This window comes from Pyrus communis, chromosome 16 (genome assembly GCF_963583255.1).
Source record: "Pyrus communis chromosome 16, drPyrComm1.1, whole genome shotgun sequence".
NCBI lineage: Eukaryota > Viridiplantae > Streptophyta > Magnoliopsida > Rosales > Rosaceae > Pyrus > Pyrus communis.
This window is the reverse complement of record NC_084818.1, coordinates 11419993-11446819: the sequence shown is the minus strand read 5'-3', so window position 1 is coordinate 11446819 and position 26827 is coordinate 11419993. Positions and strand designations below refer to the sequence as shown.

General features: G+C 36.6%; 3 protein-coding genes across 9 annotated transcripts; all 3 read right to left on the bottom strand.

Moving 5' to 3' along the window:
- Nucleotides 1-1289: 1289 nt before the first annotated feature.
- LOC137719478 (protein DETOXIFICATION 34-like) lies at nucleotides 1290-4330 on the bottom strand. The gene is made up of 7 exons (XM_068458515.1): nucleotides 4022-4330; nucleotides 2877-3502; nucleotides 2683-2739; nucleotides 2050-2288; nucleotides 1834-1952; nucleotides 1589-1675; nucleotides 1290-1464 (listed from the first exon to the last, which is right to left on the bottom strand). Exons 1-7 carry the CDS (start codon nucleotides 4328-4330, stop codon nucleotides 1360-1362), a joined length of 1542 nt encoding a protein of 513 aa, XP_068314616.1. The 3' UTR covers nucleotides 1290-1359.
- Nucleotides 4331-5973: 1643 nt separating this feature from the next.
- Nucleotides 5974-10979, bottom strand: LOC137720261 (G-type lectin S-receptor-like serine/threonine-protein kinase SD2-2). 5 transcript variants are annotated; one of them, XM_068459305.1, is made up of 4 exons: nucleotides 7996-10979; nucleotides 7527-7702; nucleotides 6779-6968; nucleotides 5974-6617 (listed from the first exon to the last, which is right to left on the bottom strand). In XM_068459305.1, exon 1 carries the CDS (start codon nucleotides 10788-10790, stop codon nucleotides 8040-8042), a length of 2751 nt encoding a protein of 916 aa, XP_068315406.1. In that variant the 5' UTR covers nucleotides 10791-10979; the 3' UTR covers nucleotides 5974-6617; nucleotides 6779-6968; nucleotides 7527-7702; nucleotides 7996-8039. The 5 variants fall into 5 exon arrangements, with proteins under 5 accessions (XP_068315406.1, XP_068315407.1, XP_068315408.1 ...); XM_068459306.1 differs by having other exon boundaries at nucleotides 7575-7702; XM_068459307.1 differs by having other exon boundaries at nucleotides 7527-7638.
- A 5219-nt stretch (nucleotides 10980-16198) lies between these two features.
- LOC137720456 (probable E3 ubiquitin-protein ligase RHB1A) lies at nucleotides 16199-19444 on the bottom strand. Of its 3 annotated transcripts, none has more exons than XR_011066519.1 (6): nucleotides 19284-19444; nucleotides 17916-18041; nucleotides 17336-17699; nucleotides 17128-17237; nucleotides 16904-17004; nucleotides 16199-16769 (listed from the first exon to the last, which is right to left on the bottom strand). XR_011066519.1 is itself a non-coding variant. In XM_068459526.1 (5 exons), the coding sequence occupies exons 2-5, from the start codon at nucleotides 17982-17984 to the stop codon at nucleotides 16743-16745; spliced, it is 570 nt and encodes a 189-aa protein (XP_068315627.1). In that variant the 5' UTR covers nucleotides 17985-18041; nucleotides 19284-19441; the 3' UTR covers nucleotides 16199-16742. The 3 variants fall into 3 exon arrangements, 1 of the variants encoding a protein (XP_068315627.1); XR_011066520.1 differs by lacking the exon at nucleotides 19284-19444 and adding an exon at nucleotides 18876-19046; XM_068459526.1 differs by lacking the exon at nucleotides 16904-17004 and having other exon boundaries at nucleotides 19284-19441.
- Nucleotides 19445-26827: the final 7383 nt, after the last annotated feature.

Sequence of the window (26827 nt, the reverse complement as noted above, 5' to 3'; positions counted from 1 at the left end):
TATGTATATGTACTTACCATTAGGAATTAGAATCCACACACAGAGGTTCGTTTACATTATAAACCTACATGAAAGGTTCACCGCTCTTCTACGCAAGTTTCATTAACATTATAAACCACATTGATCGGTTCACTAAATCTATAATAAACAACATGGCTAGGTTCACTAAATTATCTCGCCTACATATTAGGTCCATTAGAAAGTTCAGGTTTTTTTTTTTTTTTTTTAACGATAGTATCTACATTAAGAGGTGAGGACATAGGTTAAAGTTCAGATTCATTAAACGTATAAAAATTGGATAACTTTGTTCACTATTATAAACCCCATTACGGTCCCATTGCCAACCACATACAATATAATTTGCAGATTCACATCAAAATTCTAAACCAAGGATTGGCTGTTTTCAAGCCTGTGAAGAAGGTTTAGTGAGAATCGTCTTCTCACATATTTTAGCTTAAAAAACAATACCTAGTGACAGGACTTGTCCAAATCATATCGGTTCTGTATACCAGCGCATAATATTATTCCAAAGGATATGTCAATGAGATGAGGTGTGACTTGTTCATGCTTAACATATGACAAGAATGCCAATGGTATGGTAAGAGCATCTCCAAAAGAATGTAAAAAGTCTACGTCAACAACAACGGTAAATACTACACACAAACATTTTTGTGTGTGATTCTTAATGGTTCGGAATAGTAAGAAGGAGATCTTGTAACCTCAAATCAGTGATTCGAACTCGAAAAATCCCACTAAATATGATTTCAACAAGTTTAAATTTCATATAAATATATATTATTTCTCAAATCACAACAATAAATTTTGAGAAAATATGCGCAACCATCATCACTAGCATCCTCACCACCACTCTTACGAAATGGAACCACCATTACTAACATCATTAAATTATCATGGCAACCCTCATCAGCCATCGTCACCAACACCCAAACCTCATCACAACCCTCGATCATCCTCTCACCACCTTTGCCGCCACCACCATAACTATTTCATAGATTTATACCTCCGTCAAGGTAAACTATATATAAATCCACAATTAATTGTCATTATGTCTAATAGGTTAGACAAATGAGAAATTTTATAATTTCTATCACTTTTTTTACAAGGTGATATTTTAAAGCGTCATTTAATAATCATTTCATTTGAATTTGAATTTTTTTTTTTAACAAATGACAGATTTGTACAGTGTACATTCCTTTTTCCTTTTCTTTTCTTTTTTCTTTTTCTCATTTACAAAGACATTCCATTCTTTTTTCTTTTACACAATTTTTTTTTTCAACGGCATCTCCTTAGTGTACAAATTGTGTAGAAAACATTTACATTCAAAAAAAAAAAATGATTCTATATAGTTTGAGTTTGTAATCCATTTTCTTGTCCATTCCATTTTTTCGGATCACCTAGTTCTTCTCCAGTCCATTGCCGCATTCTTTCTGAGGCTTGTTCTACCTGTAATTTCATTTCAATTAAGTGTTTTATTTTACCACAAAGTATGGATTATAAATTCATAACCATATTAATTTGCGAGATGTTTAATTAAATTTGATGGTAGGAAAAAACATTAATACTTTACCTCTTTGTTCCAATTGGTATTGTAAACGATGTACAAGAGGATCAGTGTCTGCAATAATGTCCCAAATATCATACCAATCCAAATTCCCTACAAAAACACCGCTCGTTATTTTCATCAAGAAAAGAAAAATGTGTTTCAGCATGTTAATTAATCATAGTTTTTTATTGTTACATTATGCTAATCATTAGTTGAAAGGTTTGAACTATTAAGTTTCTTAAACTTTTGTTAGCGACAACTTTGGTTACCTCCACTCTCAAACTTGTACGGTAACCCAAAAGAAACCCTAGAGGTAGCCCAACAATATAATAACAAAACAAATTTATGTAAGCCACCAAAGCTTGCCAACCTCCTCCAACAGCAACACCTGTGAAATTTGTATTGTTATAACCTCGAGGGTTTCGATGATTTGATAATATCGTAGTCTTATATTAAACTGTCTGATAAGAAAAAATTAAGTTTACCAGATATAACTGGCTGAACACTATTGAGGAGCATTGTAACACTGAGTAGAAAGGCTAAACGAGAGACGGCTTGTTGCATCTCTTTGCTTTCAGTAAAGATGATGGCAAAATGATCCTTGGCTGCCAAGATAACCAGTGCAAAAATCATCCCAATGAGGAGAGACTCAAGGATGGTGATAATGACTGAGTATTTTGCAGCTCTAGGATGTGCTGATCCAAGCTCATTGGAGACTCGAACGCTGCAAGGAAGTAAAATTGGAGAAGGTGTACTCCAAGGAGCTAATAAGAAAGAGTAATCCTCAGAACAATGGAATTGGATCCCATCCGGATCCACTTTTTGGGGATCCTAGTCCCCACATCTTAATCATTCATCGTGTATCGTGTGGTCAAAAATCATTTAATTTTTTTAATTTAAAATTAAACACAAATAATATCTTATGAAAACTAACCACACGATATACGATGAACGGCAAGGATACGAGGATCCCTACGATCCTCACAAAATGGTTGATGTGTTATTTATAGTTTAACCAAACATAATTATAACTATCACGTCACTTGGTCAGCTAATGGAGTACTGACGGTTTTTAATATGAAAATAAGAATTAGCAGTAAAAAGTGAAAGTTCCTTACCTTATTGCTGCATTGATCCCAATAAACAACATACCTTCCCATCCATTCACATTCATGCTGAAACAGAAAATCAAACACAAATCAGAATAAAATGATTTCGTATCAATTAATACCGAAACCTAATGTACATATTATTGTGGAGGGAGGAACATTGTAGTCAATTTTTACGGTAAAAGAACAAAGGGTTTTGTTACCAGATTGAAAGGGAGCCAACTGCAATAACAGGATTGTCAAGGTGTCCAGTGAGAACAATTATGGTCATGAAATACCAAATCTCCAAGCAAAGCATGACAGCTGAAGCAATAGAGAGTTTTGCAAAAGACCACAATTCCTTGAAGGCCAGCCATGACAACCCCTTCCAGCCGTCAGTACACCAACCGACTATATAGACCACCTGAGCCAATGCCATCCCCCAGGCTGAGATATCGTACGCTGCAGCTGCACCGCCGGTTCCCCACCCGAAAACTTTTATGAAGAGAAAGAGGATTCCTATGTGTGCTATCAGAGAGATGAAACCAATCCATGCAAGAACTCCAACCTTGCTCTGTGCCTGCAAGAACTTCTGAGTTGGGAAGTTGATGGCAAGGGAAAACATTTGAGGGATGGTTTGGATGGAGAATTTCCCGGCTAGGTCTGCAATGTCATCCTCTTGGCCTAGGAGTTTTAGGACTGGCGCGGAGTAGATGTAAAGTGGTAGTATAGCAATGCAGGCAGCGAAAAGGATTATCCACGAGCGCTGCATGTACACCCCTAGCATGTCTACTTGCCCAGCACCAAATGCCTGCCCACATAGTGTTTCAAGTGCACTTGCCATACCAAGCTGCAAGTTCAACCACATTGATTGTTTAGTTTTAACCATTGAATTATAGTGTGTGTGTGTGTGTATACATACACACACACGCATATATATATATATATATATATATATATATATATATATTTAGCGATGTTCTGATGTAATCTAACTGACGGGGAGGAGAATTTGAACTTAGGTATAGCGGGTGACACAATGCCTACCCAACCAGACTATGCTCAGGTCTGAAAAAACTAGTATATCTGATTCACTTGTAGTTATCAAATAAATACTTCTCATGAAAACCCTAAAACTCTAAATATCTACCTCCTTAAACCATGAAAATCCTTTAGATTATTTCGTTGCGAATCATGTACGTACTTGACACGCATTCAGATCGCTAAATCTTGCAGTGCAAGTATTGTAAGACTGTTTGTATGCATAACACTACTTAATCATCGTGAATGGATACGAATGCACGACAAAATAGGAACATTGAGTATGAAAATCCTTTGGGAAATTGCAATGCAAGGAGAAGAAGCTAACCAGGAAGCCGAACGAAAAATTGGAAATGACAGAGAGAGAAATTGCAACGGCAGAGAGCTCCACATTTCCTATATGCCCAACAAAGATGTTTGTGAAGGAGTTGACACCGTAGTTGCACAATATGTTAAAGGCAATTGGCCCTGCAATTGACCAAAGCTTTGTGGTCTCTACAAAACATATGCTCTTGGCATCCTGGAAGGTGTGAATTACCGGATAATCTCCATCACTGGACCCAATGAACGCGGGAGGAGCATGGTGGAGGTCTGCAGGTTCAAGGGATGAGCCTGCGTCATCCACTTCATCAATCATCAATGTTGGACTTTGTAGCACTGCTGAAGATGATCCAGCAGATGCCTCCACCTTAACTGGTAAATTTTCTTCCGGGGTACCTATTTTCGCAAACTTTTAAATCAACCCTTTGAATCTTTTTTTTTTTTTTCGCTTCACCTTCGGAAGCTTGGGATTAAAGAAAACTCAGGAGATTCTGATCTCCTTGTGTTTCTTTTTGTTTTATTTAATTTTGATTTTTTTGTTCTGGTGAAGTAATCTTAAGAATGCTGCTAATATAGCTATAATTTAGGCACACCATACAAAGATATCAGCCTCGCAGAAAAAAGATGACCGAGTCTTAGTTTGTAGTGCAGTTTTCAGTTATTATTTCTTTGCAGAATTTTAGTTGTAATTGCCTTGAACCGTTTGGGTACAACAACTCAAGTCACTTACCATATAAACTTTGTACCAATATACAAAATATTAAATCAAGGACAAAGATAGTGCAGATGACATTTTACCATAGTGGTGAAAAACAAAAATGTCTATGCATTATGATGTGGGTTCTATTCCTACTAAATGTTGTTTGTAAAACTCATCTATGCTCCCTGATACAAATAATTTATGACCCAATAGATCTGAATTGAGAGACCGTTTGTGGGAATGATCTTTCAATAATGACCCAAAATCTGTTTGGTTTAAATTATGAAAAATATTATGAAATGTATTTGTAGGCATTGAAATTTTGGAAATTTTGTGTTTACAGAAACATACCTAAGGTTAGTGCCATCTATGCAAAACCTTTTAACATGTTTGGGAAGATTTTTTGTTTGTTTTTTCATTTCATGACAGTTATGACAATTCCAGAGTTGCCATAGCAATCTAGTTAGCAAGATCTTTCTCTTGTTTTTCTGTTTTTTTATATTTTTTTTTCAGTTCCCTATATGGTTATTAAAGGACAGATTAGTAATTAAGAAATTGGCAAAAATGGGTGGGATGAGCACAATGGAAGGTGATAACAGCACTCGTTATTATTATTCTTCTTATTAACTACATATTACATCAAATCTCGATTAAACTAATCAAAATCAAATGTTAACTAAATCAATTAATTAAATAGAGATAACACGATGGTGGCGAGGAGGCTGAAATGCCTCTTTGAATCTTCCTGGCCTCCAGAATGATGGACTTCCAGTTGGTCCTTTAAAAAAAAAAAAAAAAAAAACATATCAATAATATATTGACAATATATTGAAAGTTAATTATATATATATATGTATAAATGAATAAATAAATGAGGATTAAAAAAATTGAGACGGGATGATTAGTAAGGAAAGAGATCATCTCCAGATCTCTTCCACCAAAACCACCCAATCAAATGATCCGGACTTTTGAAATTTGATCCAATAGTTAAAGTTATTATAACTTTTAAAGGAAACCCTTGTTTTTAACTGTTGGATCAAATTTCAAAGGTCTGGATTACTTGATTTGATAACTTTAGTGGAAGAGATTAGGAAATGATCTCCTTCCGATTAGTAAATCCACTATATCTTTTCAAAATTTAATAAAAAAATAATAAAACAAAATAAAAGTTAATTGTCGCACACGCATGTGGAAAGAAATAGTTTTAATAATTACAATTGGTAAATGATCATGAAGTATTAGAAAAGAATTCCAATACCTTTATGGAAAGGAAAAGTCATCATCATTTGCAAAAAGGTTAAGGTAAAGCGACATGACGGGGGAATATCTCCCTGCATATCCACCTACCTACCTGGCCAGAGGGAATGTCAAAAATGAAATCACTGAAATTTGAGACCTACAAATATACTTGTCTTTCATGTCGATATAATGTCCCACAAAGCATCCAATGACAGTTCTCCTCTGCCCACAAATTCTGCCACTGCCTATATGCCTATGTAATATGTATACAGAAACATATTCACAAAACAACATCTCCCAAACCATTCACCAAGAAATACAAACAGGAAGATTACATGAACGGAAAACTCCGCTTCAGCTGATGGAAGTAAAGTGCCTTCTACTCGTTTCAAGAAACTGCTTCCTGGATGCAATAGGACAAGTCTTATTCTCTTGGCAGCACATTCTCCCCTTTCCCATTGAACTCTTAGAAGTGAAATCTTGTCCAGTCAACTCATAGGCTCCGGTTGGGAGTATTTGATTGTCAGTATCCACCGTACTTGTAGCTGCTGTACTTGCTTTTGAGCAAAGGAAGAGGGAAAGATTGTACCTATGCCAAATCCAGTAACTTTCACTGGTCTCGAGTACCCAGCTATAATCCCTGCGATGGCTAATGCAGTTGAACCTGCAAGTACAAAACCCCAGTGAATCTTTCAAAAATTGTCTTAAATACGACCCTGGATCCATACCCTAACAGCATTCCTAAAAGGCAGAGTATATTAACAAAAGAAGCATGAAACATGGTGACAGATATCAATTTTAAAAATTGAGGGATAAAACACATACCATTTTTAATGTTGTCCTTGTCAGTCCGATGGCGGTGCCTGGGATGTTTATTTTCTTTTTCTGAGGGAAAGATGAAGAAGCTCGCAAAGACTATCGTAGAAGTAGAAAGGCAAGTATCGGCAGTTTGCTTGTGCAGCCTCTTTGAGGCAATTTAACCGACAGTTTGGTTCATTGTGAAGGGCAACTAGAACTGCCATAGCAGAAAATACATCAATAATCTTTCAATAATAATTCAAGTTGAAATCAAGTGACGATAAAATACGAATGGGTAACTGAAAATCTAAATTCATCTAAACTAAAAACAAGAACCATGCAATAGTCAAACAGATTGCTTTACCAGCTCTACTTGATTAATCTGGCACAATCTGACGAACTCATGTTAAGTAATAGTTGAGGAACAATGTTGAGTGTGCAAACAGCAGATTAACCAGAGACATATGACCAAAGCGTGTTAAGTAATAGTCAATAAACAATTTTGTCGTAGTGAATGAGAGAGCAGTGTCTTTGGGATTCTTAATCGTGGCATACTTGGCAGTCCTGACTCTCCTGAGCTATCTTTCAAGTCAAAACTTTTGAGGAATACTTTTGACATGCATATTGATCAGAAATGCAATAATACGGAACAGAAAGCATCAGACAGAGCATATAGGCAACGAGGTATGCATGTCAATGGAGACTACGGAGTAATATTTATCTATATACACTTCAGTTAAATCAATTTATCTAAACCTAGGTAACTTATATGTACCTGAATTCATATGAGCAGTGTTGCCATCTGGCAGTTGGGGGCTCCTACCTTTGAAGAAAATCAATGGCAACGTATGCTATAGACACTGAAGAGAACCATGGCAGCATTCCAGCTAGAACAAGGCTAGGCACCAAAACCAGTAAGGTATTGCGTAATTAACCATTAGCTATATGAGTCTGCATTTAAAACAGAATTGACATTTTAAACAAATCACTCATAACATGATAATCGACATAAAAAGAAAATACTCAAGGAACCTTACTTGTGACTCAACCAAGCCCAAATAAACGCTAAAGCTAAGGACTATTCAAACCATATATTTATAAATCCAACAACACTTCAAAAAACATTTGATATTTGGCCACAATCCATCAATATTACATTTACACCAGATACTCCTTCCCAAACCATATATGAAGCGAATGAATCAATCAAATGCTTAAATGGGTTACTAGGGGAAAAAAAATACCCATTGTGAAGAAGGGCAGAAAACACAACTGGCTTGCAATGCTGTTAGCCTTGGTCAGTAAAGCCCACTGAACTTCTTTGGTTATCATCCACAATCTCAGTCACTAGGGAAGAGCCATTACCAATAGACGATTCTGAACAACCACTAGATAATCTTGTATTGTAACCGGAGAAGTCGCTGCCATTAGATAACCCAATTCCAGAATCAGCCTTTACCCCGCAAAAAGACTCCCCCGAAACCAGTGCTTGCAACAATTTGGGTGCTGGAGGAACAGTCACTTCCACCAGCCCTTCCAACATTTTCACTACCATCCCCATTGTAGGCCGCATTGCCTCGGCATCCTGTATGCACCACACTGCCACCATTGCAACACGCTTTGCCTCCTCAATATTATATGTGCATCCGAGCCTATCGTCAATAACTTCCCTTACATTGCCCTCAATTATTTTCTGTGCCGCCCGCGGAGGAAAAAACAAACTGTCAGTTGTTTCACTTGCACCCTCTCTTCCATCTACAGATTGGCGCACCTCCACATTTCTGCGGCCTGCAAGTAATTCTATTAGTGTCATTCCATAGCTGTATACATCAGCTTTCGTGGTGATTGCCACACCAGATATCCACTCTGGCGCCATATAACCCCTGGTGCCCCTCATTGTGGCTAATACCCGACTAAAGTCCCGTACAACTAGCTTTGCCAACCCAAAATCTGACACCTTTGCAGTGCAAGAACTATCAAGCAAAATGTTTTCTGGTTTGATATCACAATGGATTATGCACTCTCTACACTCCTCATGTAAATATGCAATGCCTCTTGCCATACCAACTGCTATCCGAAATCTAACATCCCAACTCAAATTTGGACCATCTTGACGTAGGTACACACTAAGAGCACCATTTGGCATGTAATCATAAACCAAAAGTCTATGGGAATTTTCTGAGCAGAAGCCTCTAAGTCTGACAAGATTGACATGTTGAATGTTCCCAATCGTGCAAACTTCCGCTTGGAATTCTTTCTGTCCACCACCTGGCCTGTCTAAGCGCTTCACTGCAACAATAGTAGAATCTGATAACTCCCCGTGGAAAACAGCTCCAAATCCACCATGCCCAAGTTTGTCTGAAAAACCCCGTGTTGCAGTGTCAAGTTCTTTATAAGAAAATACCTTCAAATTAAAGGTTGACATAAGCTGAACCTTTTCTTTTTCTCTCTTCTTCTTCTTCTTCTCTCGTACCTTAATAAAAATCACCACCACCGCCGCTACAAAGCCCAAAATTACAATTGACCCAGCAATGCTAGCACTCAAAACAACACGATTTAGCACCTTCTTCTCCAATCTTGTCGCACTTTTTTGCACCCTTAAATAGAAATCATAAGCAAATCCACTTTCGGAGCTCAAATTTTGCAAATTCGAGAGAGACCCATAATACACTCTACACACGCCAGTAATGTTATCGTAGTCCACACCTATGCAAGTACATGAAAGCAAGCATGTGTGCTGACAATCGTCAAAGTTAATTCTATAAGGCTTACTATAACTTCCAACATATCTCACAACACCTACCTTGTCAAACCTATCATCCCTCTGACCACAAGCCACTCCCTCATTAAACACCCGGCGGCAACCCCCCGAGTAGTCCCCTAAGTGCCAACTAGACTCATCCACCGGCTGAAAACCGGAGTCACACTCACATGGCCTAGGTGTTTCACCATTGCAAACCCCAAAAGGCCCACACATACCAAACACTCTGCACTTTTTCTCAGGCTGAAACCAAAACGTGTTCCAGGTCTGGGTTGCCCAAGTGAACTGCCTGAGCTGACCCGATGGGTCCATCTGGAACCGGGTCAGAGGCAGGTCCAACCGGCCATCCAGCGGCGACTCAGTGAACCCGAACGACGCCGTTGGCGTGAATGGGTCGATAAAATGGAACTTATATATGTAAGGCACCGTCATTTGAGGCACATTAGCGAAGGCATTACCGGTCCAATTCCCAGTTGTCCAATAAGTTGCAGTACCATTAAAAACGAGCTCAAACTCACCGTACTCCGGCGCTCTCAGCCGCAAAGAATACAAACCCGGCGCAGGGTCTATGAAGCTCCGCCAACACGTAAGCCCTCGCTCGCTCGTCAGATTCATCCCCGGAAGCCACGTGTCAGTCGGGTAATCGAAGCTCTGCCACGCGACGGTGCCTCCCTGGGTAAGCAAAACCAGATTGCCATTCTCCAAAAGCTTGACGCTAACGCCGATCCCCGCGTTCGTGCTCGACCACACGATTGAGTTACCGGATTCTTTGACCACCAACCGACCCGACCCGGTGATTTCCAAGCTCGAGGAGGTGAGATTATTGACGGGTCGGTCCCGGTTCGCGACCCAGACGTAAGTCGGGACCGGAATCAGAGCATACCAAATGCCCAAGTACCATTTGGGACTTTCGTCGTTGGTGGAGAAGAAGCCGAGTGCAAAGGTCCGGTTGGGGCTCGAGAGCGTCGCGTTCCCAAAGATTACAACTTCGCTGTTCCTCGCCATTGGGTACTGTAAATTCGGGAGCTTCGCCGTCGCCGTCGCCGTCGCGGGTACGGGAGACCCGTTTGTGCTGCGCGTGGGGGAGTCAGGAAAGTCGGGGAGTTTGGCTCTGGTGTAGAACTGGGATTCGATTCGGGGTGACAATTCGTCAATGGGGATGGCGTTTGTGGGTTTTAGAAGAAAGGCTTGGAGTAGAAGAAGCAGAAGAGAAATGGGCAGCATGGAAGAAGCCATGGCGGGTGGCGGCGACGGCGGCCGTGGTGAAATTTCATTCATTTTGTTTCAGTATTGGAAGTGTTTGGTTTCCGGGAAAACATTATCCGGGAAAAAAGGCAATGGTGCTGTTGATGGCTGAAGCCTCAATTCACTGAAAAAGCACCGACTTCTTTTTGGTCAGAGAGAGGCAGGGGGAGAGATTATGGAAATCTGTAAAAGCTGCCAAGGCACAAGGGAAAAAGGTCTGACAAAAAATATATATATTTTTTTTAAATAAACCTGAGATTCCACTTCAATGCTACGAGGATAAATGGAAGGGCTTCACGAAACGACAATGGAAATAAGGATAAAGCTGGAGTGTAAATTTGATTTAAAATTTGGGAGTCTTAGTCAGAGATTTTTGGTATTGTTTATTTTTAACGTCAATGATATTTTTATTTTAAAAAAATCATTTTTGGTAGTAATCAATTACAATATTTTTTTATCATTTTGGTTAAAACTCAAAGTTTTCAAAACATTTTCATTAGTTTTCCTTTAAAATTTTGATCTTCTCATACAACTCTAAAAATAATAATTTAAACTAATTCCAGTCATTTAGTAACCGTAGAATGGAGCCACTTAGTATTAAGGTCTAGTAGTGTTCTTCTTCATTTGTAAGTGAGAAGTCTTATGTTTGATTCTCGTCAAAGGCGAATTTGAACTACATTATTGTTAGCTCATTGTGAAGTTAAGCCAACCCTCTCTCCCTTGGCTTACCCCCTCTATCTTAGTGTAGATAATATTTTTTGTTAAAAAAAAATAATGGTAGAATGAAATAATTTTTCTCAAAAAGGGTCAAGACGTGTACGTGAAATTACCGAAATACCTTATTGTTCTTGCTCTTTTACATTGAGTGTGTTTATTTATGTAAAGGGAATTAAAGGTAATTTTCTTTATTTTGTTACACAAAAAAAAAAAAAAAATTAATTATGCTTTAAATTCTTACTCCTAATTTAGGATGAGGATATGAGTTGCATATGTGAGACAATGAGAGGAGTAAATTATGGCTAATATAGATTCATTCTTTTTTTAACGGGATGTGATTTACAAGTTTTCTTAAGCACATAATGTTTGTCCAAGAAATAAGGTAAAAGAGAAATTGTGTACAAAAAAGAGAGATATTATTGCCTTTTTAATCCTCAGTTGATTAGTCAGAAAATTTTGAAAATGTATTATTGTTTGGGTCCAAAATAATATTGTTGGGCCGAGTGTAGGTTTGTGCTCGGGGCAAAACCGTGTCAAAAGTACTATGGGTTGTTTGGTGATTGCGGGCCATTCAGCAGGGATGGTTGAGTCCTATCACAAGAAGGAGTAGTTCAGATAAGTAAAGGGGTCGAGGAAGTCCTAGTGCAATTAGGATTCTCGACCAACAATGAATAAAGCCCTAAAAAGGGGTGAGTTCAAAGTCTTAGTGGGAGTAGGGTTGTTCGAAGCAAAGTTGGAACAAAACAAGGAATCCCAGTCCAGATATGAGTTTAATTCAATCTCAAGAAGGAGTTGGTGCTATAAATACAAGACATCATGCAACAATTCGGGACCTTCAATTCAACACACAACTGCCTTGCGCAAAACCTCTCAAACATCTTGAGATTTTTATTTTCTTTTTCCCGCCGACACATCTTCATTTTGGATAAACAGCACTGTGGAGGCAACTGGCGAACACCTTCAGTTTGGATAAACAACACTGTTGTCGTAGAATCAGTCGACCGAACAGCACCTTCAGTTTGGATAAACAGCATTGCGTCGAGGCCGACTGGTTACCTATCCAAGTCTTGGTCGAGAAGGATTTTCGAATCCTTATTGGCAGAGGTCATCTTATTAGCCTTCTCGGCGAAATAAGGTGTTACGAGTTACGACATTCGGCGTACTGGACGCCGAGGGATTTTATGATTGGATACTCAAAAGTGAGTTTCAGAGTTCGGCATTCTGACAGCCGAACCACATTCACCATCAAGACATACATCACCTTTGAATACTTGTGTCTGTATAGTTTGGTGTCGATTCGATGTGCTTATACTCTTACGAATATAATCACTGTGACTGAATCGGGCGCCGACGATTTGTGAACTTCGCAGAACTAGCAGCCTCGTCTTCAGGCTTGAGAATCCAAAGGCCGAGATTTGTTCCTTCCTCGATTGCAGTTGCAAGATAAAGAAGTCAGCAACGCGCTCAACGCAACATCAACAAATTTTACTTCTCGGCCGAGCTCGGCCGACAAGTTGGCACGCCCCGCATTCAACCGAATGACGTAGTTAGCTTATTAGTTACTCGGCCTGCGAGCCACGTAGGCTTTGTAATTTTTAGGATGAACAATTATGTAACTCAGTTGAAATTTGATTACATGCTTGCTAATTACTTATTTAGAATAAAAACTATAATTGTCTAATTCTCGATTTTTCATGTATTTACTAACATATAAAAATTAATAAAACCCGAGAATGACTATGTTTGTTCCATAAGACACAAGAGCTTGATTCAAAATGTAATTGGCGGGCACTGCAATAATCACACTCCCAAAAAATGCATTACCTACTCCTATATATCCTTTGAAATTCTCCTTACTATCTTATATTGGTAGGAAAATAAATATAAGTCGAAGTAGCTTTCACGAAAGGGACAAGAAAACCACTCTTGTGATGGAGGGTATTTTGGTAAAATAATTGGTCAGAAAAGGTAATGGTGGGGGACAAATGTTCTCTTAAGTCCACTCACGCGGGAGGTCATCTCTTTTTCAAGTTTCAAAGTTTCAACAGGGGAACGGAAAATATCGAATAAAGAGAATTTTAAATTGGAAACTAAATATTGACAAAAAAAATTGGAAATTAAATAATAAGTTCCGTATGGAAAAAAGAAATTAAAAATAAGGAGAGTGGGGACCAAGAATTAGGGGAGGGTTGGATCCCAACAGATCTAAATATTTATAATTTTCCTTTTTGATAAATGTTCTAATTTTTTATTTTAGAGATTAATTTATCTTAATCATTTATTGTATATTATGCGTTTAACTTTCGTCAAATATTAAAAGAAACTTGATATAAGTCTAATTTTTTGAGCCAATAGTAGGAATAGTCCAGTTTATTAAAATAAGTCCAATTTGTTATATTTAATTATTTAATTATTAATAGTTATTTGTTCAATGATAAGATTTATTATAAAAATCAAAATTTTTCCCAATTATCTCTTTAATTATTTCTTTTTATTTATCTTTTTCTTATTTCTCGTTCTTCCTACTGCTTTAAACCCCATTTATAGATTTTATTTTTAATTTTTATAATCAACCTATATCATAGGTTAATTATATTTATCTACCTATATGACTGATTCTTTTTTTATAATCAACTTGTCTCAGATTAATGTGTCTTGATTGTAGGTATGTTATGTTTTTTTCTACCTTTTAATTAGGTTTTATATCTCACGTATAGGTATTATATACATTCATATATTTGTTACTTGAGTTAGCGTAAAATTTTTTGCAGATAAATTTATGTTAGTATATCAGTTTTTTTGTTATAAGATATGAAATATATTTTTTTGGAGTTGGAAAATGCATAATATTAGAAGATTTTAATTGATTTTTAATATTTTTAGAAAACATAAAATGAGTATAAAAGAAATAAAAACATATAATTAGATAATTGGATTCATTCCTAAAAACATTTTATATTTTTTAATCTGGATCTAAAAACCCCTAAATACTATTTATGTTGAATTTTAAATAAAAATTTTAAATAATTTATCAACGCAGGATATTAAATGAAAATGATCGGAATATAATCCTATTTCAGAAAAAGTAGTGGCAGAGTCATTGACAAATCTTTTCGTCGTGTCTTTGTCCATGTGCTGCGCGTGCCTTGGAAAAATCTTTGAACTTTGCGATTCTATTTTTTGCTTTTTTAAAATTTGTCTTATTAATCATCACGCTAATGATGACCTAATTGTAAAGGTTAAGAATTAAGTGGTCCAGCCATCATTCCGTTTTCTTCAAATAGAACACGTAACCTATGTCGTTAAGTATTAAAGATGGAGTGTTTATTCAAAGATTAAGAATATATAATAAGGTTGTCCTTCACTTGTGATTGATTTTGATACGTTACCTGTCACTTAAATTTTAAAGTTTAAGCGTCCGTGAAAGCTTGAATAATTTAGTGTTATCTTTTCAAAAGACGTTCAATCATCTGAGATGTCGTCCAATAATTAGTTGTGTTTAAGACTTTTAAACCATCTCCAATCCTTAAGTTAAAACTTGAAATTTAGGTTTTAAATTTCCCCAAACTTACTCAATAGTTGGCTCTAAAATAAGTTTTGAGTTAAAACTAACTTTTGGGGGCAAATACTAGCCAAGATTTGGCCTAATTTAAAGATCCCACAGTGCGCATAGACGCGCCTAGAATAAAGGAGGTCGCACAAGCTTGATGCGCCCAACATGTGAGCACTGATAGGAAGTGAGGCCTACCCTGACAAGGTTGTTGTCCACCCAGAACGAGCCCAACGGAATTAAAACTTATTGATAACCTAAATTTTCTGGGTTAAAAATTTAGGTTTTAACTCCAAACATTAGAATTGGTCTTACGAAATGTAAAAAAACACGAAATATGGTGTTTTTATTTCTAGTGTTTGGAAACAACAAGAATGACAATTCGTTATTTGAACATCAACACAACATCATTTCTCGAAAGCATTAATACAAAAGTTTAATAATTGATATGGTTCATTGTAAATGTAAAATTCTCGGATTCAAGCACTTGCAGTTTTGTGGTCGAATATTTTTTTTTATATTTTCAATATTGCTTGTGTAAAAAAGAAAAAGCTTGTTATATATTGGGGACAAGTACGTTTTACTAGTAGACAAGTCCTTGTTTTCACAATAACCAAGTGAGAGAAGGTTTCCAAATGTTTCCCTTTGTGATAACAAGAGGCTCGCTTTGTGCCTCTCTGAGTCTCTTGTATGCCACCAGCTCATCCTTAATCTGCATTGTTATACGCAGGTACGCTTTTTCCCAATTCTTGGAAGTTGAAGCAGACAGTTCAACAAAAATTAAGCTGAAAGCAAGGTTTCGAAATTCTAATTCGAGTTCGAAGTCATACGGTACGTTGCAATCCTTAGGACCGCCGGTTCTGACTTGGTGTAACGTTTGACTTGGAGGCCAAAAGTACGATATCGCCTCATGTTATAGCAAGACTGTATGAGGAGAAAAATTAGTATATCATCCATGTACAGTGAGACACCTCCTAATTTGTTTCCCACTTTTTGTTTTCACTTTGCATTTTGTGTACCATTCAACATCCACTTCCACATCTCTCCCACCATTTTACCTCGGCCCTTCTTCCTATTTTCTCCTCTTATCTCGAACGAAAAAACAAAAACGAAATGATTATCAACGAGGCCCTTAATTTCCCAAATGTATATAAGATCAACTTTGTGTGGTATACTTTTCAGGACTAAATTTCTTGATCATTGCATGCTTTTATACATGAGACAATTTTTCCAAATCAAATCCACCCACAAAGTAAAAGAGATGTGATTTACACAAATTACAAATTTAAGGACTGCAGTGTGTGATCAAATCCTGCAGCAGACAGCAACAAATGGGCAACAGAAGGATTCCTACAACAAACTAAGAGATATGTACATAGCGGAACTGTCGTTACCTTGGTTCCACAGGAAGGCCTTGTTCTTAACCTCTTGGTTGCTCCACTTTAAATCTAGAGGCCTGTCTGAGAATTTGAATCAAGCTATAAACATAGGGAAAGAGACTTTGCCGCCATCAACTGACCCGCTAATACAGCTAACTAAAGAGCTTCGGTGCAATCTTCAATTTGAGCATGACCGAAATTATAAATGAATCTGCAGGCCACACATCCCTGGCAAGTTTCGAAACGAAGAGCTACTGTCGGTCTAGAGTCTACTGAGTTGGCAATCTCTGACTTCAAGCAGCAAATAAACTTTGATTTTACAAAAGAACGAGCTACAAACTACAAGGTTTGGTCAACTGCCAGTTCCTGAAATATCAGAGGAGAAACTTTAAATTGCAAATATAAGGGCTTTAAATACCACATAAGACAAACTCAGACAGATTTGATGACTCAATAATTAGCACCTAGGGTTCATCCAGTCAACAATTAACTAGGCTCACCCTTACAATTGTAACCGTTCCGTAATCATCATTCCACCAAAAATCAGGTGCATCAGTAATTTCTACTCTTCTTTTACCTTCTTCATTGGTGAAATGACTTCCTGTGCAAGCATTGTTGACAGATGAATACCAAAGGCACTATCTAGAAAAACGAACTCCTTTCCATGACAATCTGATGAAAAATATATAATAACTGCACGTATCACTTATTTTAAAAGGCAAACCTGATCACATATAGGACAGGCATCACTTCTTTCCATCCACTCAAGGATACACGAGAGGTGATAGTGGTGCTTGCATTTTGTGATAAACTTTGGATTCTCGGTTTCATACTCTGCGAGTGGAGAAACAAGATTAATCATTAGCTACCCGCAGTTAAAAATAGCAAAGTGAAGCAAAAAGGGATTTTCTCTTCTATTGATGGTAAAGTACCTTCGAGACAAATAGGACAAACATCCTCGTCTTCTTTTTCTAAACCATGAGGTTCATTTGATTTTGAAAGTCCTAACTTCTTCGGTGAGATATCCAAAGAACTTTCTTGAACTTTGCAGTCTGATTCCCCAAGATCTCCACAAGTAGCGGAAGTATCAAAACTACTGCAACTAATTGTTTCCCTGGCAGAATCAGAATCTGTTGATCCAAAGACCATATCATATGGCAAAGGTGGAGGAGGGGGTCTGTAAGTGTCAGGTATTGATGATTCCAAATCCCAACGAACCAGAAGTCCTGCACTGATTGCGGAGGCTGTGACATCATGAGATCTTAACAACTCTTGCTCTTCCAAAACCGGAGGACACTGAAGAAAAGAGTTTTTAAGAAAGGAAAGAAAGATAACTAAGAATGAAATGTTAATGCATATATAGTAAACCAATACAATAGCAAAAACAAGCAACTATCCTAATAACATGTGATAAAATTATTTCCTCTATCAGCCCGAAACAGTCAGGTACTCAATGAAAAGCAAACTATAATAACAAAAGAGATGTTAGAGTGAGAAGGGAAATACACAGACATAGATGTATACAGGTGCTCCATGCAGTTGCACACGAGCTTTTCTGGAAGAACAGCAACAACCTCCCATTCTCTGCAGTTATTCTTGTTATGCACCCAACACAAGTGTAGATAGGGGCATTGCTTTCTGTTATTTAGCATCATAGGCGACTAAGTCAATTGCTATAGATTCAAAATAATTAAAATGTTACTATGAGTTAAGAAGATTACATACTACAACGTTAAAAGGATATTATGTTACTAAAACATAAAAGAAGCCACAACAAAGTGCTTAAAATATTTAATTAACCTTCGCAAAGAGGCAAGAATAAGAAATAAGAGTTTACAGGTAGTAAATATGGTCTCAAACAGGCAGAAACATGTAAACTGCAAAATTATCGACCAGCCAACAAAATAGTCGGTAAATTATGAAGAGACGATGTAATTAGCTTTTCAGACTGTGCAAAACTGATAATTTCATGATCCCAAAAATTTTAAATGGGATTTTACGTTGTTAATTGCAATCAAATAAGAACTGCAACTATAAAAGAAAAGGGATTATCACAAACACCCATATGTTAAATTCTCAGCCATTCCACATTCACCGAAGTATGACATTTAACTTGAAGTGCTTAATGCTCATGCTTATGGGGGACTAAGGTGACATGTTTTTCCGTATGCAAACTATAGTTACTAGAGCAATCAATAACACAGGACAGACAAATATTGGCGTCAGTTTTCCGGAACTAAAAGCTCCCGCCCACAATGCCATCACTCGAGAAAGCTAATCCTATGAATTAAAGCGGCTAAAACCACGATACATACGAAATATTTCTAAGCATGCAGTACTAGAAATTAGTGATGGCGTTGCACTTTGAATTCGAGTGCTTAAAGCATGTTCCGTTTTTGTATGTTACATATGCAATCACTAGCAATCGAACCTAATCTTAAAGTATTTTTAGCATGAGAACAAAAGGACAACCTGTAGAATCCCCAATATGCTTCCTTTGCTAAAAGGAACAATAGAAGCACAAAGCCTGTGAGACCCTCTTCAATTCCAAACACTCATTCAACTCTCACAATGCTTTTCTACTAAGCAATTAAGACAAACAAAAGCCCCAATTGAAAAAAAAAACTGAAAAATCACTCGAAACAAAACAGTAAACCACCCCCCCCCCCCCCCCCCAAAAAAAAAAAAATACAGAAAATAGCGAACAAGAAACCCAATTGAATCAAAGGCTGCAAACCCACAAATCCAATCAAAACCCAGATGCAAATTTCACAAAATTAAGAAAATCCAAACAAGAAAATTAGTTCTTGCACACAAAAACCCAGATAAATAATTAATCAAAATTTGCGAGCCTTAAACGAAAAGAGCAAAAGCTTTTACCTGTGGAAACTGGAAAGATAGCGTTTTGTGGAAAGAAATATCCAGTCGGTGAAAGAAGGAAATTAAAGAATCGCTTTTGGCCTTTGTGGGAAGTTGCTTTCTGCGTTTGCACAGTATGCGCTCCACTCTCATATGAGTCATATCCCTCTCTCTCGCCTCGCGTACGCTGATGCTGATGCTCTGGCTGTGTAGTGCACGTCTCTATTAACCACTTGTTACTCTTAAATTATAATTATTTAATTTAATTGATTGGTTAAGTTTGTGATTAACCACTTAGTTCATTCGTGGTTCATGCATTTATGGTTATGGAGTTGAAGGATGACGTGGTATGGTGGATGGGAAGTAGGGTTGGCAACGGGGCGGACGTGGTTCAAATATGTCATCTCATGAATCTGTTTATTTTTTTCCAACTCGAAACTGTAGAATCTCCTAACGGAGATCCTCTATAACCAAACCTCGTTGGATAATGAATTTCCTATCGTTCAGATTGGTTACCTACGAGTATCTGATTGGACTGGTTAAATTGTCATCTCTAGTGGAAAGTGGGGTTTTCCAATGGGTTAAATCGGTTTTTGAGGAAAATGACAAATTTTAGAAAGCGTGACTATGAAGGACTTACATAAACGAGTTATCGGCATAGTGACGTTTCGTTCTAATAACACGATGTCATGTGTGTATAACTGGAATGTCATATAGTGATAAACTCGTTCCATGCAAATTGCTCTTTGAAGCCTCAATCCATTACACTTTGTTTACTTTACTTTTCATGTGAGTGACAAATTCTTTTCTAAGCTTCTAGTACATTATGTTTGTATCTATGGTTAATTTGGTATGTTTTCTTAAATAGTTGTTGAATATTCAAACTTGAAGTATTTTTCAGAAAAAAAAATGTCAGTATAATACAAAGATGAGTTAGTTCTTAATTCATTGTGTTTAACAAACCATAAAAATGATAAAATTATTTTTGTTGAACAAGATGACAATTTTAGACATGAGTGAGTAGATTTTAATCATTACTTAACACAAACTTGTATGAGTGTGGAGTCCTATAATTTCTGAATTTTATGCACCTTTTTCCAGTCGTGCTCATTGGATTAAACTTTTAGACTCTCCTTTTATTTAGTCTTGCTTAAAGGGGAATATTTTTATTTAGCTTAGGTTAAGCTAAGTTTGGGTTGAAATTATTTCACTATGAACCTTATACATTTTTTTTTGTTAACCCATTTGGACTAGGAAAGTGAGGACAAATGGCTTTCTTGGAGTGGCAAAGTTTGCCACGTAGTTCACTCACCATGCCAACCTAAGGACACTAATATGATCATTAGCTTGTTTGGTGAAAAGTATGTAGCTTAGGTGTTATCACGGAGGGCTTTTAGAGTGCTTAGTAAGCACTTTAGGGTGATGACTATTGAAACTTATGTTGATGACTAATCAAGCCTATAGCTAATGTGGAATGGTGGATTAGCAATTGAAGTTGAAACTTATAACCAATGAGAACAACTTTTGCCGCCTTATTTATGGTATAAATAGGAGCAATGCTCCATTTGTGTTTTTTTTTTTCCTCTTGCAAAATGCAATACGTACCCTGCATAGAAAGTGTGTAAGAGAGTGTTAAAGGAGATAAGCAAAAGAAGTACTCGTGGAATATTGATTACATTTGTTACTTGTATTACGTGAAATATTGTTATGTTAACTTTAGATATATTCAACTATTGACTTAGATGTGCTTTATTATGTGGTATATTATATACTGGCAGGATCATTATCATTTGTCAACGAAGTAAGGGAGTTACTTATGTTGCGGGGAAATGTGGAAATTAGCTTTTGTGTAGTTGAGTCTGTTTATTGTGAAACCAGTTCCAGTCGAGTCCGATGTGCATAGTAGAATAGGATATCGACAGGAATTGTCGATGTGGGTGATTTGGTCTGGAGATCAATGAATTAGATAAGATGACTAGCGAAAAGGGTTATGAACTTGGGTTAGTTGATGGGGGTTATTCTATATATTAAAGCACTTAGGACCACAGTGGTAAAATGCATGGTATGAGACATGCAAGTCTAGGTGTTTCAATATATAGATTAACGGGTTGGGTAGAAAAGAAGTATTGTTCTTGCATTACATTACTCGTAAAACATTCATAACATTAATAATATTAATCACTTGAGACCTTGGGCCCCTACTGAGCTTTTAGCTCACCCCTTATTAGTTGTGTTACAGGAGATGAGACAAGAATCTAGTGGCTGACTTGGAAGAAAGAGACTGCTTATAACTTTTTAAGGAGTTGTTGTCGTTTTCTTTTATGTGTAAAAGGGCGTGATAAATTGGTATCAGAGCATTAGGTTTGCAATCCGTCGATTTAGAATTGCCAGTTTAAGTATTCTTACCATTAAGAAGGAAGTTTTGTTTTTGTTACAAATTTGACAATCTATTATACAATTATTGTATTCTAGATGTCTTATTCCTTTATGGCCTTGACAGATACAATGGAGTCAAATATAAGTGATGGATCGTGTGGAGAATTCCATCTCTCCTATTATGGGTGTATTCCAACCAATCCTGATCAATATCAAAGCCTTATTCGAAGTTCCACCAGAGATCTGATTAAGGAGATAATTAAACAGACCGCAATTAAAAGGCGCAATTACACCTTTCGAGCCCAAAAGCATACCATTGGTGTGAGTCAATTTAGTATTCCAGACACACAAGTTACAACTTAGGAAGAATTTGAGACTATCTGCTTAGAAAAATATTTCCTAAGTACTTTGAGGAGTATGAAAGCAAGATAGTTTGTTAATCTCGTACAAGGAGACTTAACTATCATTGAATATGAGGCTAAATTTGAAGAGCTTATGCGTTTTGCACCTCATATGATTCCCGACGATACCGCAAAAGTGAGGAAATTTGAAGAAAGGTTAAGACAACCAATCTTGGAAAAGGTGGAAATTCTCAAGTTAAACACGTATGCTGATGTAAAGGAAAAAACGTACATAGCGGAACGGTCTGAAAATGAGAGAATTTCGAATCCTAAGGACTTTAGTAGTCGACATACCAATAACTGGGTAAGATTTAATCCTCTTCCTATCAACCACTGGAAAGCCAAGAACCGCAAAAATGTTATCACTGTCAGCACATCGGACATATTAAGAAAAATTGTTCATGACAACAAAGGAATCAAGGATCTCAAGTGCAATATCATGCACCCCCTCCCCCCAAAAGCACAACTTTATACTCCAAAACACAATTTCGTGCACCACCACCTCAGAACTACGACCCTTATCAAACTCAAGGAAATTGGCCAAGACCACAAGTTATTCAACCGTCACAACGTCTAGAAGGACAATTTTCACAAGCTAGACCAAGAGCTCCTCCAAATAAGAAATCTGGTCAACTCACACATGGACGAGTTTATACTATAGGAAATGTGACAAGTCAAGCAGAGCATGAACTAGTGGAAGGTACGTTTCTAGTTTTCAACTCTTCGGCTATAGTATTATTTGATGGTGGCACTACACACTTGTTTATATCGAAATGTTTTGCATCTACTCTTGGGTTAGAAACTCAAAACATGGAATTTTCTTTGTTAGTTGGATCTCATTTGTGTGGTAGCAAAGAGGTTGCTAAAGTGTGTAAATCTTGCGAGATAGAAATGTCAAACCATAGAATTCCTTTTGATTTGAAGATATTAGACATGTTGGAGTATGATATTATCTTAGGAGTGGATTCGCTTAAAAAATATGAACTTATAATTGATTACAGTACGAAGAAAATTACAATAAATCCTCCCGAGGGGAAAACTTTCAGTTTCTATGGGGATAAGCAGCCTCACAAAGTGCATAAAAGAAAACTTGATTATTTGGGCTTGTTAGCTAGCATTATAACCGAACAGTTAGTGGGTCACATGAAGAATTAATTCCTATAATAAAGGAATTCATTGATGTGTTCCCCGAAGAGTTATCTAGATTGCCACCAAAGAGTGAAGTGGAGTTTGTTATAGAATTATACCCAAATTCAAAACCTATTTCTATACCTCCTCATTGAATGGCACCAGGAGAACTGAAAGAACTCAAAAAGCAACTTCAAGAGCTTCAAGAGAAAGGATTTATTCGGCCTAGTGTTTCACGTTGGGGTGCTCCTGCATTATTTGTGAGGAAAAGTGATACAACCCTTAGATTGTGCATCGATTATCGGTTGTTAAATAGAATTAGTATAAAGAATAAGTACCCTCTACCTAGGATTGATGATTTATTTGATTAGTTGAAAGGTGCACAATATTTTTCAAAGATCGATCTCCGATCAGGTTATCATCAACTTCGAGTCAAAACACAAGATACTCCTAAAACAGCCTTCAGGACTCGTTATAGGCATTATGAATTTCTTGTTATGCCTTTTGGATTGACAAATGCACCAGCAACATTTATGGATATGATGAATCGAATCTTTCAACATTGCTTGGATCAATTTGTGATCGTATTCATTGACGACATTTGGGTCTTTGCTAGAATCAAAGAAGAGCATGAGGATCATTTGCAAACCGTTCTACAAACTTTAAGAGAAAATAAATTGTATGCCAAGTTAAGTAAATGTGAATTTTGGATGACAGAAGTAAAGTTTTTAGAACATATAATTTCTAGTGAGGGGATTGCAGTTGATTCTTCTAAAATGGAAGCAATATTGAATTGGAAACAACCAAATAATGTATCGGAAATATAGAGTTTTCTTGGATTGGCTGGATATTACAGAAGATTTATAAAGGATTTTTCTCGAATAGCTGCACCAATGACCAAGTTGACAAAAAAGGAAGTGAAGTTTATATGGAATGAGGACTGTGAAGAGTCATTTCAAGCATTAAAGACTCGCTTGATGACAATGCCAGTATTAATTATTCCTGAAAGAGGCATAAATTATGTAGTTTATACTGATGCATCTTTACGAGGACTGGGATGTGTTTTGATGCAATCTGATAGAGTAGTAGCGTCGAATGTACATAACGTGTTTCATGTCTCAATGCTTCAGAAATATTAGCCGGATCCAACACATGTTCTAAATTGGGGAGAACTCAGTGTCGATGAGAAATTATCATTCGAAGAGAGACTGATACAAATGTTAGACCATAAGGATCAAAGGTTACGTACAAAGACTATTTCGTTAGTCAAAGTTCTTTAGCTACATGGGAATGTAGAGGAAGCTACATGGGAATTAGAAGTTGAAATGAGAGAAAAGTATCCAAAATTATTTTTCGTCACCGGTATGTTTTAAATTTCGAGGACGGAATTTATTTAAGGAGGGTAGATTGTGGAGTCCTATAGTTTCTGAATTTTATACACATTTTTCCAGTCATGCTCATTTGATTAAACTTTTAGACTTCTCCTTTTATTTAGTCGTGCTTACAGAGGAACATTTTTATTTAGCTTAGGTTAGCTAAGTTTGTTGAAATTATTTGACTACGAACCTCATACATTTTTTTATTAACCCATTTGGACTAGGAAAGTGAGGACAAATGGCTTTCTTGGAGTGGCAAAGTTTGCCACGTAGTTCACTCACCATGCCAACCTAAGGAGACTAATATGATCATTAGCTTGTTTGGTGAAAAGTATGTAGCTTAGGTGTTATCACGTAGCTTAGAGTGCTTAGTAAGCACTTTAGGGTGATGACTATTGAAGCCTAGGTTGATGACTAATCAAGCCTATTGCTAAAGTAGAATGGTGGATTAGCAATTCAAGTAGAAACTTACAACCAATGACAACTTTTGCCGCCTTATTTATGGTATAAATAGGAGCAATGCTCCATCTGTGTATTTTTTACTCTTGCAAAATGCAATATGTAGCCTACGTAGAAAGTGTGTAAGAGAGTGTTAAAGGAGATAAGCAAAAGAAGTACTTGTGGAGTAAGAGGAGAGGGTCGAGGTAGGGGAATTTGGGGAATTAATTTATTACATTTGTTACTTGTGAAATATTGTTATGTGAACTTTAGATATATTCAACTATTAACTTAGATGTGCTTTATTATGTGGTATATTATATAATGGCATGATCATTATCATTTGTCAACGAAGTAAGGGAATTACTTATGTTGGGGGGAAATGTGGAAATTAGCTTCTGTGCAGTTGAGTCTGTTCATTGTGAAACCAGTTCCATGTGAGCCCGATGTGCACAGTAGAATGGGATATCGACGAGAATTATCGATGTGGGTGATTTGGGCTGGAGATCAATGAATCAGATAAGAAGCAAAAGGGGTTATGAACTTGAGTTAGTTGATGGGGGTTATTCTATATATTAAAGCACTCGGGACCACAGTTGTAAAATGCATGGTATGGGACATGCAGGTTTGGGTGCTTCAATATATAGATTAACGGGTTGGGTAGAAAATAAGTATTGTTCTTGCATTATAATACTCATAAAACATTCGTAACATTAATAATATTAATCACTTGAGACCTTGGGCCCCTACTAAGCTTTTCGCTCACCCCTTATTAGTTGTGTTACTGGAGATAGGAATCTAGTGGTTGACTAGGAAGAAAGAGACTGCTTATAACTTTTTAAGGAGTTGTTGTCGTTTTCTTTTATGTGTAACGACTATGTAAATTATTTTGTTTAATGAAACATTTTAGTTCAACACAATCACCTGTTATTACCTTTAAGTTACCCTTTTTATTCATGCCCAAAAAAAAAAAAAAAAAAAAATTTAAGGCGTGATAATAAGTCTCGTTGAAATAAACATATCTGTCAAGATGCAGACTACCTGCATCTGAACAGAAAGACCTATGAAGCTTCACTGTTCTCTGGGATTGTCTTTGCGCCTTTTCTACTCAGCTTAGGTGGAAGGCGAAGAAGGCCCCTTCCAGGGGAGCCCAAGCAATCAATGAGATACTACTTTGGAAGAACTAGAATTCTAACCTTGTGTCAAGATCTACAGATCAAGGGACAATCTCAAGTAGAAGAGTTTAATCATTACTTAACACAAACTTGTATAAATCACTTAGCACTACAATCTAGTAGTATTTATTTTTATCTGTAAGAGTGATAAGTTTTAAGTTCAAATCTTATGAATAACGAGTTTGATACCAACTTATTTCTTTATCTGTTAATGCAAATATATCGTTATATAAATAAAGGAACAATTAGTTTTCGGTCCCTAATTTTTAATGTTCATTGACTAAGACCTTATTAGGTTTTAGATTTTGATCAAAGTCTCTAGCATTAATATATTAATAAATTACATGTAAGTTACATAATATTTATAAAAAAAATAAAATTAGTAATTGATTTAGAGTTTTAATACTCACATCCTTATTAAACTCCTAAATAATTTTTAATTCAAACATTTCCCAAATATAAAAAATAAAATTAGAATAACGTACCCATTAAATTTTTTTAATCTTATATGTATCCATTCTTAAATATACCAATTTGTTAAAAATGTACCCATTATTTATATAAAATTTCATTCAATCTTTTCTGTAATCCATTTTTTTTAAACTTATATGGGTTATTCTATTTCATTGATTTGAGAATATATCTATGTCAAGTTTAATAGAAGAAATTTA

Bases quoted from the DNA above. Each gene is read 5' to 3' on its own strand.
- LOC137719478 (XM_068458515.1), bottom strand. From the start codon at position 4,330: ATGATTGATGAAGTGGATGACGCAGGCTCATCCCTTGAACCTGCAGAC. The intron at 2,289-2,682 runs GTAAGGAACTTT...ACTTCCTTGCAG, and splicing joins GGGATCAATGCAGCAATAAG to CGTTCGAGTCTCCAATGAGC. The intron at 1,465-1,588 runs GTAAAGTATTAA...ATGAAATTACAG, and splicing joins ATACCAATTGGAACAAAGAG to GTAGAACAAGCCTCAGAAAG.
- LOC137720261 (XM_068459305.1), bottom strand. From the start codon at position 10,790: ATGAATGAAATTTCACCACGGCCGCCGTCGCCGCCACCCGCCATGGCT.
- LOC137720456 (XM_068459526.1), bottom strand. From the start codon at position 17,984: ATGGGAGGTTGTTGCTGTTCTTCCAGAAAAGCTCGTGTGCAACTGCAT. The intron at 17,238-17,335 runs GTACTTTACCAT...CTCCACTCGCAG, and splicing joins TTGTCCTATTTGTCTCGAAG to AGTATGAAACCGAGAATCCA. The intron at 16,770-17,127 runs GTTTGCCTTTTA...CTGATATTTCAG, and splicing joins CCTGTCCTATATGTGATCAG to GAACTGGCAGTTGACCAAAC.